General features: G+C 45.4%; 1 protein-coding gene across 4 annotated transcripts in view; it reads right to left on the bottom strand.

Moving 5' to 3' along the window:
• Window positions 1-1,590: 1,590 nt before the first annotated feature.
• Window positions 1,591-22,027, bottom strand: part of LOC147603050 (uncharacterized) — a 65,185-nt gene continuing 44,748 nt past the window's right edge. For 3 of the 4 annotated variants that reach the window (XM_086797006.1, XM_086797005.1, XM_086797004.1), the window contains 3 exons: window positions 11,660-11,762; window positions 9,008-9,120; window positions 1,591-2,042 (listed from right to left, as the gene is read on the bottom strand). In XM_086797006.1, the coding sequence (XP_086653132.1) occupies window positions 1,950-2,042; window positions 9,008-9,120; window positions 11,660-11,762 (309 nt within the window). In that variant the 3' untranslated portion in view covers window positions 1,591-1,949. Of the gene's footprint in view, window positions 2,043-9,007; window positions 9,121-11,600; window positions 11,763-22,027 lie in introns of all 4 variants that reach the window. The other variant, XR_015265661.1, reaches the window with a different exon arrangement.

Consider the following 22,027-nt stretch of genomic DNA (forward strand, 5'->3'; position numbering starts at 1 on the left):
TTGAGGAGGTATATGTGGAGTAGCCACTAGGATTCCTAGTTCTTCCCGATTCCAGAAGCAAAGTTTACAATTTACAAAAGACACTCTATGGGTTGCGAAAGCATGGTACCAAAGGAGTGCTGCTCATTTTGTAAGTATTAGTCTCTTGCGTAGCCCTTTAGATGCAAATTTATATATCTTTTGTAAGGAGGGAAAGTATATTGTTATTGTTCTCTATATAGATGACCTCATGTTGACAGAGGATAACCAAAAACAGATCTCAAAGACACAACAAATGCTTAGTGCAATGTTTGAGATTACTGATCTTGGATTGATGCATTATTGTTTTGGGATTGAGGTTAGACCGTTTTCATCTCAACAGAATTATGCAATTTGGATATTCAATGGATGAAACCTCACGTAAAATCTTCCTGTGTAATACTAGACCAAATATAAATTAATGTCGGTGTTTTGAGTAGATTCTTCAACAAGTCCCGAGAGAGTGATTATGCGAGTGCTGGGTTGCATGGCCATTGCTCAAAATCTTGTGTTTTATGATCGCATGAAACACATGAGAATCAATATCACTTTTATGCACAAGCTCCTCATGTTGAGAAAGGTCGAGATGTTCTACTATCCGATGACAAATAATTGTGCAGACATCTTCACAAAGGCCCTTAGCATGGAACACATGGAGTGAAATCTTCATCGACTTGATATCTAACCACAAAGACAGCTCAAAGATGTTATAAATATCAATGCTCCACCCTCATATTATGTCGTCTAAGCTCCGGCTACCTCATGTTTGCACACATGGTCAAGTAAACCCAAGCGCCCAACATCCCCATATTCACATAAAATGGTAGCTTGGGAAGCCAAATGGTTTAAAGATTACTTAGATTAGATTTGACACACTTGCCAAATAGGCTACATGCTATAGTGGACCGTTATCCTATAATATCAAGCCGCATGGAGTAGGTAGACTTTACTCTTAGACACGCTATGCTAACATTGTGAGGCCCACAAAGGGGCGCAAGATGAGTTTGGATGGCCATGGGAGGTGGAGATACTCTATATCAATTGTTAGTTCATCTTAATGGACCAAGTCCACACCCCACATATATAGGCCAATATAGATACACGACCAACCCATTCTCCCCACTGTTCGTCAATCTCATCATTGTGAGTTTACTCCCTAGCTTTACTAACATACAACCTCCATCGTAGCATTTCTAGATCAACCATTGAAAGTCCCTTTCATAGGGGCGCATGAATGTGGAGCTTTGCCCTCCTCACCCTTATACAATTGGACCTCTTGAATATTGAGGCACTCCTCAATGGTGTGCATACTTATGTTGCTTTAACTCATCATATTCGGGTCTCCACAGCTAGCTTGCTTAGGAGGTGGCTAGTCATGAATAGAGTTTCAATCCACCTCCCCATTTGCTTTGAGTTCTAATCTCTAGTTGCATGTCTTGATAAACCAAGTAGATCAACATGCACATGCATGCATATGCATGGGACCAGATGCACTTTCTTTTGCAGATATGTCAAAATTTTAAAAACAGGGGAGAACTTAACTACTCACCATTTAAAACCATCCAAATGCTATTTAAAAAAAACATTTTTTATTGAATCAAAAGGTGATATACCTTAAAAAGAATGTGTGTATGAATCAGAACAGTAACCAGTATGCAGTCTACAAAGACAACCCTCGTACAAGTTTGTATAAAATAATCTGGCATATGATTAACATGTGTATATCATGTACTTCAAATTTCAATGATGCTACAGCACTTATTTTCTTTCAATTCAGTGCGCCACTATGCTGCCCATCCAATAGGAGGGAATCTGTCTGTAAAGACCCTAAGCTGGGCATCCAGATTTCACACCCAGCTAGCTAGTCTTCCCGATCCTGATGAAGCATCGAGGCAAAGAGAATTGAGCACAATACGACAATGCCAACAGCATCAATAAAGTCCTAACATCCTTAGCTCACTGACATGTCCAGGGTCAAGCACTGGAGGAGGCTCATCATCATATAAATTCTGAACTATATATTCCTGCAAGTCGAAAACCACCATGACTAACATAATTAACAATTCCAGTACATACACTAAAACCCCAAAATTCGAAAATTAATTATATATATTGAAGTATATTGATGCAAATTTTATATATATTATCCAAAACTAAGCAAGAAATCAGGGTGCAATCTTAACGTCTACTTAAATCACTTCAGGCCACCAACTCCATCACGTGTGATGTAGCCTACACACAATGCATCCCTACATGTCCAAAAGAGGTGAATGTTCCATGCATACCTTAATATACACAACTGTAGTCACGGTCACATGTCCCATGTGACATGACTCTTCCATGCATCCTTTTTCATACCTGCTATGCTATCAGGCATGCTGGGGGCCATCATTTATAGAAGGTTTCCCTGCTGGTCGAACAGACTTCCAGAGCACGATTAGGCAGGGCCTCCCTCAGGCTGATTTCTGGTGTATGGGGGGAGACTTCAATATGCTGGAGACCACGGAGGACAGACTTCAAAGGTAGATAGGACTCTTGGAATGAGGGTTAGCACAGAAGCAACTATGGAAGATGGAAGATATCCATGGTGTTGAGTGGATGAGAGAGAGAGAGAGAAAGAGAGAGAGAGAGAGAGAAATACTATACTCGAGAGAGTTATTGAACGACTTAATGATTATGATTAGATGTGATGAAAGCTTTAAACAGTACAATGCTTTTATAGGCTTATAGCCTTATCTTTTGACACATCACACACTCAGGCAATGACACATGGCTAACATATTACATCACTGCTTATCATACTCACATGAAGGCAGCTATGAGAGGTGGTTCACACACATAAACACATTAAGCTATCTAGGAGTTTTTTCACACACACGAGGCTCCGAATACCCAACAAACCCCCCTTCCGAGCGAAGGTGGTGAGACCCAACATGCAAAGTAACTACCTTCCAACTATATCACATGCTGCAAGGGAGCGATCTAGCCATGTGCACCTCCCGTGCCATGCTAATCCTCCAATCAGCAAGTGACCGAAGCAGCAATGTCAGCTCTTCGTCACCCCCCCTAGATCCTACCAAGGATAAAAGAACATGGAGCCTTTTATAAGTGAAGGCGATACAAACATATAAAGGAAAATACACACACATGGATTATTTAACTCGAATTTCAAGGGACTCCCCAGGTAGAGAACCCATGACTCACAAAAACAGAAAAAGGTAAATTTTTGGAAGTTTAATGACTTGATATGTTGATGTAGGCCTTTTGTGTCGACATTGCCAGGCCGATGTCACTTGTGCCAAGTGACCGGCAGACTTTTTAGGCTTGGGAGCCAGGGCAAAGTACCCAAAAATGCATGAATTGGTAGATGTAATGAAGAGCCCCTGGATTTTTGTTGATGTAACATGGTCACTTTGACACAGAAGGCCCCAAAAATTTGTTGGTGCAGGGTTTTCCATTTGATGATTTTCTCAACATCTGAGGAAAGCCCCAAATTTTGGATGGGGTAGAAGCTGTTATTAGGCCAATTTTGCCCTAATTTTTGAAAAACCCCAATTTCTTGTGGCTTATGGAGCTTTAATTTGCTCGTTTTTTCCATATTTGGGAAAAGCCCCAAATTTTTGCAGAGAGAATGCCTCTGATTTGATGATTTGATCTAAAATCCCCAAATTTTCAAAACTGCAGTAGCCTCAATTTTGCAATGAGATGAAGGAGCTCTAATCAGAAAATTACCAAATGTTAAAAAGCCCCAACTCTGATGTAGCATACTGATGTTGGGACATACTTGGTGTAAAGGCTTGAGATTTTGCAGGTCCCCTTGTGAAGATGATGCCTTCTCCTATTGAGGAGATTAGACAGGCTGTTGTGCTCCTTCAGAGGTGCTTGACTGTGGCGCAGCTGCCAGATAGATAGAACTTGACGAATCGCAAAACAGAGGGCAACATCGATGGAACTGGGATGACAGAGTTTGCCAAGATTCAACGGACAGTGATGCGCTGATGGAGGCGTTCAAAAGCTTTTTATTAAGGCTTTTGGTAAGCCTTAGACTTAAGGCTTTTAAGCTTTTAAAAGGCCCATAACCTTTGTAGGTGTGAAGACAGCAGCTCGTCGGCGGTGGCGTAAGAGTGAAGACACCAACTCATCGGCGGTGGTGTAAGTGTGAAGATGGCAGCGTGGATGTTGGGCAGGCAGCGCACAGGGAGTGGATTCTCAACAGTGGTGCTTCTCCTTCCCGAGAGTTTTTACAGGATCTTAAACGGCAGTCAGGTCGCATTTTCAGTGGCGACAATTCCACTATACCGATTCACAGTGAGGGCAGGATGGAGATCATTCCTGATAGCAAAGGGGGGAAGCATTCCTCTCATGTTCTTTATGTCCCCGCACTTGGTTTTCATTTATTGTCAAAGCATGAGGTTTGCAAGATTGGCTTCCAGGTGGAGTTTGAGGAGCATTCTGTTGCTCTACGGGACAAAGAAACAAACCAAGTTGTGTGGGAAGGCGGAGTGGAGAACGTTATCTACAAACTCTCAGCACTCTCTTCTTTGAGAGGCGGAGTGGAGAACGTTATCTACAAACTCTCAGCACTCTCTTCTTTGACAAGCACTCAGATCGGTGACTTGTGGCACTTCCATTTTGGCCACTTGAATATGGATGCGCTGCGGCGGGCTTTCCGGGACCAATTGGTGGATGGCTTGCCAGATGTTGGCAGCAGGCAGAGATGCTGTAGTTCTTGCATTTGTGGTAAGTAGCACAGGGAATCTTTTCCAAAGCAGGCTTCTAGGTGGGTTTCGAAACCTTTGGAGTTGGTACACACTGACTTATGTGAACCTATGTAGACCCCATCCTTGGGAGGTTCTTTGTACTTTATGCTGCTTGTTGATGATTGTAGCAGATTCACATGGATTTATTTCCTTTCCCAAAAGGACCAAGCTTTTTCTCGGTTCAAGGAGTGGCATGTTGTGGTGGAGAACGAGTCTGGATTGCAAATAACAAAGGAGGAGAGTTCTCTTCTAATGCGTTTGTGCGGTTTTGTGCGGAACATGGCATCAAGCGAGAGCTAGCCAATACAAGTTCGCCTTCGGAGCATGGTGTGGTTGAGTGAAAGAACCGGATTGTGATGGAGATGGCGAGGACGATGCTGGAGCATCGTAATCTTCCTCGTCCACTTTGGGGAGAGGCTATGGCTACGGCTGTCCATATCCACAACCAATCTCCGATGACTTTAGTACCAAAGATGACTCCATTTGAGGCTTATTTTGGCAGGAAACCATGTCTCCCATTTCCGTGTGTTTGGGAGTGATCCTATGTTCACATTCCAAAGAAGCAAAGGGAGAAGCTTGACTCAAAGTACCAGAAGCTTGTCTTTGTGGGATATAACTCTCTTTCCAAAGGATACAGGTTGTATGACCCGGAGTGGAACGAGGTTGTTGTCAGCAGAGATGTTGTCTTTGATGAGCATGTTCCAGCTTTCACTGTTGATGAGCCGCCACTTCTTGGAGACCCAGATGAATCTGAGGATGATTCCCAATCTATTGTTCCAACTAGATAGCCTCAGACAATTGTAGAGGTTGAGCCCAAGGCTGGAGATGAGCCCCGGTAGCAACAGGAGGCTCCGTGTTCTACCAAGGTGGTTGTTAGACACCCTTCGGGAGTCAGGTGTCACAGAGCTTCCCTCCGAGTGGACCACAGAGTCAAAGATTGCACAGAGTTCATGACAAAAGCCATTCAACGAAGCTCTTACACGTAAACTATGCTTTGATGTCTCGTATCATGCGGGACAAAGAGCCCACTTCCATGAAGGAAGCTCTTTCTCAAGAGACTTGGAGGAAAGCCATGCAAGTGGAACTGGATGCCATAGAGAAGAATAAAACTTGGGAGTTGATTGCGAGGCCGTCAAAACAGTCAGTCATTGGAATCAAGTGGGTCTTTAAGACCAAGTATACGTCTGATGGGTCGGTGGACAAGCACAAAGCCAGACTTGTGGCTAAGGGTTATGCTCGGCGGCTTGGCATCCACTATGAGAATACCTTTGCACTGACAGCGAGGATGACCACGATTCAGACCATTCTTGCCCTTGCCTCTTCTCAACGGTGGCCCGTATATCAGATGGATGTAAAATCTGTGTTCCTTAATGGTGACTTACAGGAGGAGGTGTATGTTGAGCAGCTTCCAAGCTTTGAGGTTCCAGGATCAAAGGGGATGGTTTATAGGTTACGGAAGGCCTTGTATGGTCTTAAGCAGGCTCCCAGGGCTTGGAATCAGAAGATTGATTCCTTCTTTCTACAGACGGGATTTCAAAGATCAATTGCAGATCCTAACTTGTATCTCTTTCGGGAACGCGGTTTGGTCACGTTGATTATCCTTAATGTGGATGATCTCACTCTCAGTGGCGGTCATGTGGAGCACATAGCAGTGACCAAGGATGCCCTGTCAAAGGAGTTTGAGATGACCGACTTAGGCTTACTCTATTTCTTCTTGGGATTGAAGATTTGGCAGACCTAGAGGGGGTTGTCTCTCAACAGCGGTATGTTCATGAGTTACTTGAGGCCTTTGGGATGGAGAAGTGCAAGCCTATTACTTCACCGACGGACCCAAACACGAAGCTTACATTGAATGATTCTTGTGAGCACGTTGATGCCTCTCTGTATCAGAAGCTTATTGGTTCATCAATTTGGTTGTTGAACACCAGATTGGACTTGAGCTTTCCTGTGGGGTTGTTGAGCTCATTCATGCAGACACCTTTGAAGATTCATTGGGACGACACAGGATTGTGAATCTTGCCGTATCTATAGGGTACGAAGGATCTTGGACTCTTCTATGACACTAGAGAAGGAACGACGGATGAAGTCCGACTCCAAGGCTGGAGTGACTCAGATTGGGGAGGAGATCCAAACACGAGGAGATCTACATCAGGCTATGGTTTTACCCTTGGCTCAAGAGCTATTTCATGGAGCAGCAAGAGGCAACCAACTATTGCCTTGTCGTCTATAGAGGCAGAGTACCGGGTTGCTTGTGATGCGGCTTGCGAGGTTGTGTGGCTGTTGCTTGGCGAGATTGGGTGTCCATAGAAGGAGCCCACGGTCATCCAGTGCGATAACCGGAGTTGTATCGCTATCACTTGGAACCCGGTCTTCCATGCCCGGACCAAGCACATAGAGATACAATATCACTTTGTTCGTGAGAAGATTTTGGCTCGTGACATCTTGCTAGAGTTTTGTTGGACGGAGGACAATGCGGCGGACCTCTTCACAAAGTCTCTACCTCAGGCTATGCTCCGGCAGCACTCCAGCTCACTAGGGTTGGTTCCACATCCAGGAGCTGAGAGGGGGTGTTAGCAGTCATCTCCTGTCTGTACATTATCACACATCATGGCCATTGTTGTGGGTGTGCCCACCCATGTAGGTAGTTCTCCATTTTTCCTCATTTGTCCATTTTCCCTGTTTTCTGGATGTGGGGGAGTGTTGTCGGCTGTTGTATTGCTGGCCGACCTGGTATGCCTTGTTTTTTTTTGCTGGCCGACTGGGTTTGCCCTAGTGCTCAGTGCTGGCCGATTGAGTATGGGCTGGCCGATTGGAGTTTTCTCCCAGTAATGGGCATATTGGCTGCTGTCGGCCTGTTTTGGGCTGGCCGACCAGTAACCTAGGGCCATATATATAGATGGCCTTGCCCCCACACCACATTTGTATCATATCATTGGATCTATTGTACATAGCAGAGTTTATACAGCTTCCTCTCTCTCTCTCTTTTTTGCGTTTTGCTCTCTACAGCAGTTGTCTCTCATTTCCATTGTGCTTCTGACAGGCTTGAGGCTATGGGAAAAAGAAAAAGAAATGCACTAGACTTTCAAAAAGCACAAAACCTTCTATTTCTCTCTTTCTAAAGTTACAATATCCTTGCTCCCCAATTGTGCACACACCAAGAATCAAGCCGCATGGCCACAAAAAATGTGAGGGAATTCGGAAAACAGGAATTGTGCCTCGCTTCACAATAGCCGGCAAGCAAGAGCAACTCTTCGACCAACTTTGAGCTGGTGTTTTTTCCCTTTGAAAATTCTGCCTAGCCTTAGGTCCAAGATCCTCCCATAGTTACCATTTTTTCACCGCCCATTGGCGCTCTTTATCTGCCCGTAGGTGACGCTACCAAGGAAGCACCTTGGGGGGTTTTGAACCCAAGACCTCCTGGTCCTAGGCAAACACCTTGACCGCTTGGGCTATCACCTCATTGGCACAACCCCCCCCCCCCCCCCCCAAAAAAAAAAAAAAAAAAAAAACTTAGAAGGGCTTTTCTTTGTTTTTGAAAATGCAATGCCCTACTTGTTATTTCTGATTCACAAAAAAGGTTATAACATATACAATTTTTTTAAAAAAAACTAAATGCCAAAACGGTGGTGGACAGGGTTCTTGTCCGCTCTGCCAGTCAACAAATATACAACTAATAACACCCCACAAGCCTTGCAATAGCCGCCCAACTACAGTAGCGTGCACCCAAGATCGCGTGTGTATACACCTGCACCAAAAAATACAGACAACGCAGCCCAAGGGTTTTGAACCCATGACCACCCCCACCAAAAAGTACAGACAACACAACCCAGGGGTTTTGAACCCACAACCACCCACACCAAAAAATACAGACAACGTAGCCCAGGGGTTTTGAACCCACGACTATCGGCTGCAAAGCCTCGCACCTTGGACTACTGCATCAGTTGAAAAAGACCTGCCTATAAGGCAGAGTACAAACAATGCTATAGCAGTAAAAGAAACACAACATAAAGGGGCGCTTCCTCCATGGTTGGCCGCTCTCAGTGTATATATGTATATATATGACCATATATATATGTATATGTATATGTATATGTGTATATATATATATTTATATATATATATACATATATACATATGTATGTATGTTATATACTTTCGCGCACATATACCTGCAAAAACTTCCCACAATCTATAAAATCAAAGCAAGTACACTCAACAATTATTTTTACCTTAGTCAATTCTTGTTTTGCAAGCACATGATAGTGTCGACTGCTGATCTTTTGCCCACATATAATGGCAATGAAGAATCCATATAATAGCCCCACCAACAATATCACAGTAACTGCAACTCCACATTGCAATTAATCCATATGTCAAAATAGTGAAAGCACTCAAAAATATATATATATATATATATATATATACACAATAGAGTGTTCGGTTAATGATATTCTCAAGCGTGAAAACAAGTCAAAACAACACCACAACCAAGTTTCTTAGAGTGCAATAGACACATGTATCAACCCATTGCTAGACTCCGTGAGGATAATCCTTGCATTCGGTCAAACCGACCTATGCAAACAATCATTCACCAGTATCCGTTTTAAGTGCCTCCAGCAAACAAGAAGATTATTCTTGATCAACAAACCTTCAATAGGTGCTATGGCTATAGATAAACTGTTCAAGGCTTAGAATTTCTTTTGCTGCCGGCTTTTACCTTACACTTTACACACCATTCCTTGTGTTTGACTTCTCTGGGCGCTTCGATAGTGCTCTTTGTAATGGATTTACAACCTGCATTTTTTTAAAAAACCTTTAAGCTGAACATTTATTTCTTCTATCTGTGCAGACTACCTTCTATATTAGGCATCAGGATTTTGTTGCTGCTTAAAATGTGAGGATCTGTTTTAAACTGCTTCTTTGGCTAGCAAGTCTAAATCTTACTTTGTATGATCCTTGATTGGCATGTATGATTATGCCACAAGCCCTTTTGTTATTCATTTATTCCCATCATTTAGGTCTCTTTGAGGCTTCCTTGATATAATGTTTATCAATCGGCAATGGCAACTTATAAAACAAACTCATCATAGCTCTTGTTGACTGTTGAGATGCTCTTCCTGAGAACACGATGGCCATCTCACAATTTTATGGGACAACGTACACACTTGCGGTGAGCACAAAACATCAAATGTTCCTTTGTCCCTCTAAGCATCGAATGTTCCTTTGTCCCTGAAAGGTTTCTTTATTTAAAAAAACACCAACTTGGTAGGTTCATTAAAAAGTTGAACTGAAAAGAGACTTCGATTACAACCATTGTGCTCATTATGTGCCCCATCTTTGCCAATGTTACCCTTCCTTCCATTTGCAGAGCATACAACCAGTTAGCCTTTTCATCAGTAGCATCATTCTTTTGTTTCAAGGGTGATGCAACTAAAAATTGAACTACAGAAAAAGTACCACAGCCATATAAGCTTAAGGATAGACACCTTAGCTTTCACCACTGATTTTCTTTGCCCACAACATGCTACTTGCAAACTTGAAAAATGTATAGTGAATTCCAACGCAAACTTCATGTAAATACTCGGTCTGAAAATGCAATGAAGTTATTCTAGCAAAGCTTTAATGAATGAAATCCATGCACCATGGAAATGCCCCACCGCGCATCATGTTTAAAGCAGGATCTTGCACCTCTTTATCCAGGACACACTTCATCACCTGGGATGAGTTGTTTAAGCAATGGAGACCAGCACAGCATTCGCACTTCATGTGTCCTACCAAAAACTGATTATTATCACACTGGCCAGCCACGTGCCTGTGACCCAATGGGCTACCATCATGCCACACGATTCTCGATAGGAAATGATTATTAGTCTAGCAACCTGACAGATCTGCTGGGCTCACTGCAGTGAGACAATTAAGGGGTTGGTCCACAACTCGCGCCAAGCAGTCTGTCTGTTCCATATGGACAGACCTCATCTACACCATCCACGGCCCTAAGAAACACCTTCATGATAGCTCAGGGCTAAGCACGTTCGGAGGGAAGTTTTCTTGCCCACTGGAGCCACGGACCTTTCATGTCTTGAGGTGAGGATGCGAATGCCTGGCATTTCCCCAGTATGTATATTTCCCCTAACTCTAATACCTGTGATGGACCAGGATTACCGTCGGGAACATGATTGGATTCGATAGATCATGGACGGTCATGACGAGGGCCTCAACAGGCAGGCGTTGGCGGTATACCAGTGCTGACTGGCATGGTTCATGGGATAAGAGCCTTAGCCTCTAGCTCGAAGCTGATTCCAGATGGAATCTACGGTCGGGTGGTGAGCTAGCCTGCACCCCTTGTATTTGGTACTAATCTGGTTGTTTGTGTTTAGGGAGATTCTAGTGGATCTTACGCTTTCTTTAGAACTTTACCTCATTAGAGAGAGAGTATTCTCAGAAGTACTTAATCTTTCCTGAAAGAAGGATCTTTTCTTGGAAAAGCTTCAATGAATAAACACCATCACGCATGTTATAGGCTGGCTGCCATAACATCCCTACTAATGTCCTTGATACTCAAGAGACGTGTCTAAAAAGACCTGTCCCACTTTGTTTTCTTATTTTTGGGCACAACCCAATGTGCTGCATTCCAACCATGTGCTTGTTGGAGGAGAGAAGATAAAGCTGTATTCATAAAATGGCATTAATTTGAAAAGGAAGATTATGTATGCACTTGGGGTCTAACCACGATTGGTGCCAAAGGCTTGCTGGATCTTACCTAATGCCCGCGTACATTGCATAATTTGAACTCTAGAATTGCAACATAAAGAGCATAAGTACCTTCATCGTTCGTAATGAGCTTAATATCCCCTCTAATCCATAGATTGCATCTTCCATACCTGCCAATGCATAGAATCCAAGAGGATGATGCTCATATCCAAACATTTCCTTCAATTCCTCTCCATATAGTGAATACACCAATAGGCTGAAAATTGCCACAACCTGAAAAATAAAACGCATAATGAACTTCGACAAGAATGGAAAGCAACCTACATTAAACAACTAAAACTGACTATTCAAATGAAGATAGCCATCCTTCTACTTAAGTTAGTACTTACTGTTCTCATCCTACCAGGCGTTGTTATGAGTCATGACCATATTCCAAATAGTCCAGTTGCTCTCTTTTCCTATTAGCTTATTTGTTGGACCCATTTGGTCTTACATCATGGAGAACAAAGAGATCCGCTGTCAAAAGAAAGGTACTAGCCGAGAGAGAGCCACTCTATACTAGTTGGATCTACTACAACATGCTGAGATGAAGATCTTCCATAAAGGTAAGCTCTTCGCCAAGACAAGCCATGATTTGCCAAAAGCGATATAACATAAGCAACGTCACTATGATCTGAACAAGATATAGCAAGTCATAAGGGAGCTATAGGGTTGGCAGGATTCCTCATACAAGCCAGAGAAAAGTAAATCTTGCCACGTATTGCTTTAAACAAGGTAAAACAAGCCATGATGAGAAGCAAAAACTGAGCAGGCGAGGTAAAGGGTTATACCTTTATTTGAAGCACTTTTGTAACTACTTAAATGTTGCTATGTTAAAAAAATTGCATATTTTTGCATGTACCTGGTCAAAATAGGCACTTTTAACCGCTTTAAAATATGAAACGTTTCAGAAACATTTCAAAAACATATGAAATGTAAGAAACGTTTCTGAAACGCATTTTGTAAGAGGCATTTCAGAAATGCCCAACAACTATGCACTATGAACAAGCAAGAGGAGATTAGAGAGATTAAGCCTAGTGCATCTGTCACCCTTATGTTTTGGACAGTGTCCGGTGAGCCCGGACTTGTTACACAAAGGATGTGAATGGGGAATTTTTCCAAGTTATAATGGGTTGCCAGACACTCAGGAACTCATATGGATTGTGGATTTGCTCATACATGGCTCTTACACACGATATGTGGATTTCATGAAAGGCCTGGAAGGACTATGGGTGGTAGGAGCTTCATGGTGAATTATGTTGGCATGGACAAGCCAAAATTATGGTTTAAAGTTTTGGATTCCAAGGATTTAATCATTTATAGGGTTTATAAGGTTTATAAGTGTATGTGTACACACTTACTAAAGTTGGGCGGCCAACATTTAATAACTTATAAGTGAATACACACCAGGTTGGCCTTATTGTAATGTACCGAGGCCAAAACTCAATTATGGGCCCCCCTATAGAAAAACGAGGTGCTATTCTGTGCCTGGACTCTAGAGGCCTCTTTTAGAGGGCGCCTAGCTGAAAGAAGCAAACCCTAGCTTGCCTGGCACTCAATGTGTGCTTTTAATGGCTCTTTTGCTCAGAATAGGGGGGCGGTAGCTGATTCTAAAGCTACAAAGTTGGGCGACTTCTTCTCTGTTGTTTCCAAAGCTTGATTCTTGATGCCACTTGTGTTCCAAAGCTGGTAGATTACTCTGTGGTGTATTCAGAGCACTTTTGTCACAAGAAGCGTCAGTTTTGGAGCTGATTTCTGATTTTGGAGCAATTCTGTAGCAGGAATTGTTGATTTCGTGGTTGATTTTCTGCATGTAGGCATACTCAAGGCTGGTCGCCTTGTTCTTCTCTCTCTCTCTGGGGCTGTTCGACTGCTGTTTTGAGCTCTCCAGAGCTGGTCGACTTGCTTTTACAACATCCAGAGGTTGGTAGGGTCGCTACAGAGATGCCCAGACACATGTATGGAAAGACGGTAGTGCTTGGAAGCCTGTTGAGGGTTGTATTTTCACCCCTTGGACTGTGTGGACAGCAAACCCTAATTGCATACAATGCATGCATCTCGTTGAACCCACTGAAATGCCAATTTTGGGTTTGACATGGAGTGATTCTAGGACACATCGTCTCCAGGGGATTGATTCTACCAAAGTTGAATGCTATTTTTGTTGTTTTTAGGGCATGTAAACAGTGTGGGCAGCTAGTAGGGTTCATGAGAAGACCGAGGGTGTGCATGGAGTGATTCTACAAGTGCCGACAAAGCTTGTACATGAAGCTTTTTGTGGAAAGCACTGTGCATGGGCGCAATTATTTATCTTATGTACTTGGAAAATTCCGGTCCTGGAGCACCCGCGTCCTTTGTTGTATATCTTCTCCTGAGGAATAGAGAATTCCGTCGAAGGGGGGCCGGCCGTTCCGATCCCACTGTTGTGTGCTATGCACATGATTTATGTTCAATATTATGAGGTTTATGCTTTAATGGATTTGACCAGTGTTTAAGTGTTTTAAGTTGATTGATGGTCATGCAAAAGTGTGTCAAGACCCGTCCCCCGGGCCGGATTTGGTTACAGTGGCATCAGAGCCTAGGCTTTCTCAAAAGCAGAGGCTTCCTCCCAACAATAAGAGAAAAGATCAGAAGTGGGGACCGCACTAACCATCATTGCTATTAAGCATGGCCAACCTATTTACTTATGGAAGCAGTCATTTGTCAACAGCATGAGTAGTGGATAGCTTAGTGTAAGGGTTTATGGATTCACAAAATTTATCCTCATGTTTAGCTATATGGCTCATGTTTAGCACTCTTTTCATATGGATATTGTGGATCATATAATCAAGCTTATAGTCAAGCTATATGGAGATATACCTTGGGATATCTTATCGATATGGTGAGGAGATATTTCTTTCGGCTTCAGGACGAATCTAGCAATGAAAAGTACAAGGAGAATAGTGTGTGGTTGTTTGCCTTAAAATGGTTTCAGGGAAAGATTGTTTATCGCTCGTTTTATCGGATGGAGTATATTTTTGGCTCCCTTTATTTGGGATGCATTGGACTTATGGAACTCATGGATCGAGAATTTTTCTATGGATTTCTATTCGCGGCCAAAATACCTATAAAACTATTAGCAGCTAAAATGCCTGTAAAACTATCTCTAGTAGAAATGTTTCTAGAGCACAGGACATTTATGCCTATGGCTCATTCTTCTCTTATATTATACACTTGAGCTCACCTCTCCTTCCAGATCTGTGGTCAGAATACTACCACCGAGTGCATGTGGTAGAGTAAACTTGAGTCCATCTCTCCTCCAAGGTATGTGGTCAGAGTACCAACACAGAGTGTATATGGTAGAGTGAACTTGAGCCCACCTCTCCTCCAAGGGGTGTGCTCTGACTACCGACAGAGAGTGCATGTGGTAGAGTGGACATAACACCTCGTTGGCAGAAGACTTCTGTCTACACCAAGCGTCATGTGGCCTAACATCTCGTTGGCATGGGACTATGTCTACGCCAACTGTGGATGTCATCATGGAAGTATCCAGAACCATGATGGACTCACTCATGGAAGGGTGGTATCCCAGTTGAGTGATTCTCTGAACTCATGGAAGGGTGGGACCCTAGTGAGTGTTATGTGAACTCGTGGAAGGGTAGTACCTGTAACCTTGGTGAGTGTTATCTGAACTCATGGAAGGGCACTTGCTTTGGTGAGTATGGACATGGATTTTTTCTCCGTCATATTGCAAACTATCTCATCTTGCCCACTTGATGGGACATGACTATCTCTTGGATATATGGATTGAAACTTAAGTTGCAGACAACTTTTACGAAGCTAGGGAGGATGTCACCAACCTCGACATTTCCCAATATGAAAGGTGCCCGTTGGCTACAGAAACTTCAGGTGGAAGTACTCTTTTGTATGACTGTGGTTGGATACTATAGATTGGCAGTGGATCACCTACATTTGAAGAGTATGGTGGTGGTACAAGACTTCTATAGTTGTGGACAACTCCTTGTACGGCGGATAGGATGTCACCATTCTAGCTTTTCTTTAAATAATACTCAAGGCCCATAAAAGCTCCTGTTAAGTGCTCCAGCACCGGAATTTTCCAAGTACAGAAGATAAATAAGTGTGCCTATGCACACTGCTTTCCACAAAAAGCAACTTTCAGCTTCATGTCCTCTATTGGCACCTGTAGGCTCACTCCATGGACACCCTTGGTCTTCTCATGAACCCCATTAACTGCCCACACTGCTTACATGCTGAAAACAGTCCTAAAAACAATAAAAACAGCCTTCAACTTCGTAGAATCTTTCCCTCTGCGTACATGCATTGTGTTTGCTGTCCACACAGCCCAACCTGCTGAAAATCAGTCCCAAAACATAAAATACAGCCCTCAACACACTTCCAAGCACTATCGTCTTTCCTTATACCCAGTGTTTCATTCTACCTTGTCTAATGGCTTTTCATCAGGTCGTTACACTAGGTTCGATCGCTCCTTAGACTCAAGAGACTTGTGCCATGAAACTTCGACCCCAATCACCTTGAGCAGACTTGCAATATCCACAGATATTTGTTCCCATTCACCATATCAGCCATCAAGCTCTTCATTCCGTCCCAATATCAATCTGGATAAACATCTTGGCTAGAATTTCTAGATTTGCTAGCTATTGCCTTTCTTGTCCCGAAAGCCGAAACACAGCTCCCGGCAAAGGAAATTTCTGGTTTTTTGGAAGCTTTCCATTAAAGCTTGGAAGTGGTGATGTATGGTGAAATACATGTAAATCTGGCAAAGACACATGTACCTGACAAGGAGGAATGTATTGGCAACTCATATGCAAGCCTTAAACTGATTTTGGAGCAATTTACATGCATTTGAATGAGTGAAAAATTCTGGTTTTTGAGCTCTCACAAAACAGAGAAAAGCAAGTCAAAATTTGATGCATTTGGAGCATGTTTTTGGCAAAAATCAAAGCATTGACTGGTTGCACACATAACTAGGTGTGTTGGGCACTTAAACCCATCATCAATTAGTACTACAATCACTCCCAAATCCCTGTAGAGCAGGCGGCGCAGGCTGCACAGAGAAACAGGGCAATTTTTTGATCATTTTGATGCGAGGAGGTTGATTAACACTTGTGTGCTTGATTACTTCCACAATTGACTTAGCAATTGGTTGCTACACACACTTGAGAAGAGGGCTACATGATTGGATTGATCAATTATCATCAATTGAGCTGGGAATGAGCTTTTACTGGTTTTTCTAGTTTTTCCCAAAACAGAGAAAGGGGTTTTACAAAATTGATATGTACACATGTCGAATGGTGCTGATACTCAACATTGAGGTTGTTTAGGTGTCAATGCAAGTTACCCATACTTGATTACACCACTACATTGCAATTTGGAGCCTTGGAAGGCGCATCAAATCAAGGTATCTTGGACTGTGTAAGCCCGTTCATTTTGAATGCATACAGGTTGATTTTCTACATCAAATTTGAAGACTGTTGGCTACCTTGGAGTATCTGGAACATTCATTGGAGTGGCTCACCCCTCTCAGCCGGCCCGGATGAGCTGCCCTCCACTCTGTGAGTCTTGGGCGCCGGCTTGGAGGGAGAATAGTCACTGTCTGTCCGGGTGCGGAGTCTCTCCAAAAAGAGGGTGACCTCTCTCTGTGTCCAGCCCCACTCCACCTTCGCCCTGTCCAGGGCATAGGCGTGAGACCAATCCTCTGCATATATGTATCTAAAGGTAGGCTGCATCCTCGGGGCGGCGTGGAGGAGAATCAGCAGCACCGCCTCAACTGAGGTGTGGACCGGATCCGCCCGCCAATCTCCTATACCAAACAAGCTCATGCGGGCTGAGTGTAATCGGGTCTGCAATAGGTCCGTGAGCCCCAAGTCACTGAAGTGGTGAGAAAACTCCAGTATCTGATCACGCAAAACTTCCTCTACAAAGTTGCAATCCCATGCTGTGTCTGGGGCAACACTGAGAGGAAGGGAGAAGGCCACCGTGCTGCTCACCTCTGAAGGAGAACGAGAGGGATGGCACACCACGCATACTCGCAAGGGCGCGACCAGTGTCTCGAACGGGCCAGCATCCAGCTGGAGACACCTGAAGAAACCGTAATCCACTGGGAGCCCCATCACTCGCGGGGGCCCCCCAGGGGAGGCTGGAGAGAACTCTGTGGCGGGCGAAGCTAGGATCGCCATCTCCACCGGCCCGAAGTGGCGGTGGAACAGCTGCTGAACTGAACTCTGGCCTACCCAGCTGCGCTGCCCCGGGGCAGTGGGTGGTCTGGAGGAGTATCCTGGAGAGGCCGAGGGAGGGATGGTGGCTCGCGGAGAGGAGGGGGGAGAGCGAGGAGAGGATGGAGAGGCATCTGCCAGAGGAGAGGTGTCAGGGGGGGCCGCCGGGGGAGGCAGGAGGGGGGGGCTGGGGGGGGGAGAGGGGGGGGGGTGGAAGGAGTGCTCTCCGAGTGAGGGGAAGAGGGGCCGGGGGTCACGGAGTGTGGCCCAGGATCCTCAGGAATCTGCTCCATGGAGGGGGCGGGGCCCCCCGCGGGGGGAGGCGGGAGCAGGGTCTCCACATGGGGGGCTCCACCGGCGGCCTCAACGGGCACTGAGACTGAATCCTCGTCCATCGGGGTGGGACCTGCTGGCCGCCTATCCCTGACTGGAGCATAAGTGTGGGTAGGTGCCTGGGCGCCAGCCGGAGTCGCCTGTCCTCCAGCCTGTGCTGCCTATTGGCGTCTGCGACGGTCCCTGCGGGCCGGGCGTTTCTGCCGGCGAACCTCCTGCCATCCGCCAGCCTCCTGGGTCTGCGTGGCATCCTCCGCCGGGGCCTGCTCGTCAGATGATGGCGCCTGCTGAGACGAGCCAGGGATGTCCGGTCTCTGAGGTGGATGGCCACCCCTCGGGCCTCCTGAAGGGGGTCCAGAGGCGACAAAGCGTGAAGGATGAACCCCCTTGCGGGGACAGGCACGTGCGAGGTGGCCCATCTCCCGACAGATGTAGCACTGGTCGGGGAGGCCCGAATACTCCACGTGCTGTATCAGATGTCCTCCAGAAAGACAAGGGAGGAGGATCGTCTTCGGGAGGGACTCCGGTGACGGAACCACAACACGAATGGCCGGGAGTCCTGCTGCCCGAGCTATCACTGAAGCCGCTGTCTGAGGCGTCTCCACCACCTGCCCGAACGCCTTGCCAATGGATGACAAGAGGGGCAAGTACTCCCTGCGGAGTCCAGGAAAGCAGATAGTGATGGGGAAACCTGTCGCGCTTGCTAGCGGGTCAGAAGCGGGTCGAAACCGTGAGTCCATCGCGCCAGGAACGCCCGGGATGAGCGGAGGGCAATGGGGCTCCGAGCCAGCACCGTCTGAGCTGCCTGGGGGGACTCGAAATCCACCTGGTAGTAGCCACGTCCCAAAAAATCGACGCTGACGATCTTGGCAGGCACGCCAACGAGGCTGCCTTGCAGAAGGTCGCGAAGCTCTCTCTGCATCGGACGGCTACCCACTATCTTGCAGACCAAGGAGGAGGCCTCAAGAGCGGATACTGTGGAAACAAACAACTGATGATCTGCATCTGTGAACTCCAGACGGAGACCGGAATCGGCAGGGGTAGTCGGAGCGGCTTCCATGGAGTCCTCCAGAGGGAAAAGGCCAGAGACCGGGGTCACCAACGGGAGGGACACAGCCCTACGAGGAAACGGCGAGGCGGAGGGAGAGAGGATAACGGGGGCGGAGCGCGGGGGGGGGGGGGGGGGGGAGCTGAGGCGGGGGAGGAGAAGGGCTTGCACACCAGTTCGAGAACGTATGTTACTTGAGCACCAAAGGGAAAAGGAGGCCATGCATCTTAGATACCAGCACCTCTCTTCAATTTCCCTAGCCTCAGGTGCCACCAGCCCAGCAGCCCACGACATCGACTACCGTCATTCAAAGTCAACCGAATTTTAGTAAGTATGATGATAAGTGTGATCATTTAGTAGTTAATCAGTTCATTCATCAATTTACTGCTCATTTTCCATTAGCTAGGATTACAGATCCTTAGGAGAGAGTCCACGTAGCGACTCCCCACCTTATAGGTGAGGCAGTCACTTGGTGGCAGCATTGGTCTAGTCTTCATACAGACCAGACCACATGTGTCACAGCTTTTAGCTGGGATACATTTGTTCATGACCTTAAGACCAGATTTCTCCCGCCCCAATATATGACCGGCCTGGTAGATGAGTTTTATGGACTCAAACAGAACGGGTCAATTCATTCGTGGATTAGATCCCAACATCCGGTTGACAATTCGCAACTTTGAACCTAGTACATATGACCGAGCTTTGACTCTTGCTCAAATGAAGAAATGAAAATGAACGGAGGCAAGCCCAAGCAGTCTCGTCACAGTCCAGTACCAAACCCTAGCAGCAGCAATCTGTTGCGCACCCAGGGAAAGGTAATGCATCTTCTAAAGATGCTAAGAAGGACGGCAGTAATAGCTCTAGTTTAGGGAGTAAGAAGGATAAGGAATCCAAGCCTAAGAAAACCCCTCAGGAAAAGGCTAAAGCAGGCATCACTGGCGGTTATCTTCCTCCAAAGGAGCAAAGGAAATACCAATCAGAAAACTGATGCTTTTTCTGTCATACCATAGGGCATGGTAAGAAGGATTGCCACAAATGGCAAGCGGAGCAAGCCTCCAAAGCTCCTTCTGCCATAGCATCTCTAGCTTCTCTAGCTCCATCTACTACCACAAATGCAGTTCAGCTTTTACCTTCTATACATTCTATGCCATCCGTGGTATTTGATGCTAGGCAGCAGAGTGAGAGCAATGCTGCACAAAAAAGCCTCATCCGAGCTTATGGCTCTGCCAAGGGCCGGCAGTTTGTAGTCCTATTTGACATGGGCAGTTCTGAGGACGCCATCTCTCCCCAGTTGGCTAACAAGATAAGCTGCACATTAATGCCATATCATTTGGATGTGGACAGGTTCACACTTGGTCTCCGCACCCACATATCTCAGAAGGCACAGCAGTTTGCCTTTAAAAGTTCAGAAGGCCTCATTCCTACGAGATTTTATTGTCTCGCCTCTTTTGGGGTGTGACATGATCTTAGGAATACAGTGGTTTCATCAATATGAGCCTATTCCCGATTGGAGACAGGACACTTTTACTATCTGCAAAAGTGTGAAGGTTTTCCTGAGCCCGTCATGATTCGTAGGGATAGAAGCATTCTTGGCATCCCATTGATTTCGCACCTCCAGGCCCAACGAGCTATCCGCAAGGGATCGGACGGGGCACTACTTTATGTTCGTGCTCAGAGTGTCTCTACCTCTTCGGTAGCACCTATCTCATTTTCAGTCCCACAGTTAGCAAACCTCCTATCCAGACATCAGGACATTATGCTAAGGGATGATCTTCCGCCCAGTCCCCCTCCATCACGTCCTGAGGACCATCATATTGATTTGGTCCTTGGATCAGAACCTCCTAGCACGTTTCCCTATCATCTGACCAAGACTTTAGAGGGCGAGCTAGAACGACAGTTATCTGAGCTCCTCCGAGCTGGATTCATTCGGCCCTCTTCCTCACCATTTGTTGCACCCATCCTATTTGTCCAAAAGAAGGACAAGTCTGCACGCCTTTGTGTAGACTACAGGGCATTGAATAAACTCACCATTAAGAATAATTTTTCTATGCCAAGGATTGAGTACATTTTGGAGCGTTTAGACGGTGCAAAATTTTTCACTAAGATCGACCTAAGAGTGGTTACCATCAGTCCGCATTTTCGAAGCTAACATTCCAAAAGCAGCTTTCCGGACAGAGCGTGGTCACTACGAGTTCATAGTCATGCCTTTTGGGGTTACCAATGCACCCGCAACCTTCAATAAAATGATGTCCCGGATTTTCGCAGTCCTCATTGGTAAGTGTCTTCATCTTTCTTGATGACATACTTGTATTCTCAACCACTACGGAGCAGCATGAGAAAGATGTGGAGAAAGTCTTGCAACTTTTGCGAGATAATGGGCCCTACATAAACGCCAAAAGTCTATCTTCAGCATTAAAGAGGTTCAATACTTGGGCTATACCATCGGTTCCGATGGGATTCGATTGGACCCCTCAAAGGTTCAAGAGATCTTTGATTGGGACATCCCGCACACCGCCCAAGAGATCCGTTCTTTCGTAGGTCTTTGTCAAGCCTACAGCACCCATGTTCACCAGTTTTCCAACCTTGCAGCACCTCTCACCGACTTGCTCAAGGGGGTGAAGACTCATCGACAAAAAGTCTCAATCACAGGCAAGGCGCTTGATGCATTCCGTGCACTCCAGAAAGCTGCATCAGAAGCGCCTGTTTAGAAGTTAGCATTGGGATGAACCTTTTGAGATCATTACCAATGCAAGCAATGTAGCCATAGGCGCAATTCTCCAACAGGACAATAGACCCGTGGCCTACTACAGTAGAAAGTTGGATGTCGCCGAAAAGAATTATTCGGTTTATGACAAAGAGCTTTTGGGTGTGATCACAGCGCTCAAACA

Source organism: Cibotium barometz, chromosome 65, assembly GCF_041138505.1.
Source record: "Cibotium barometz isolate CiBa-2024 chromosome 65, ASM4113850v1, whole genome shotgun sequence".
Classification (NCBI taxonomy): domain Eukaryota; kingdom Viridiplantae; phylum Streptophyta; class Polypodiopsida; order Cyatheales; family Cibotiaceae; genus Cibotium; species Cibotium barometz.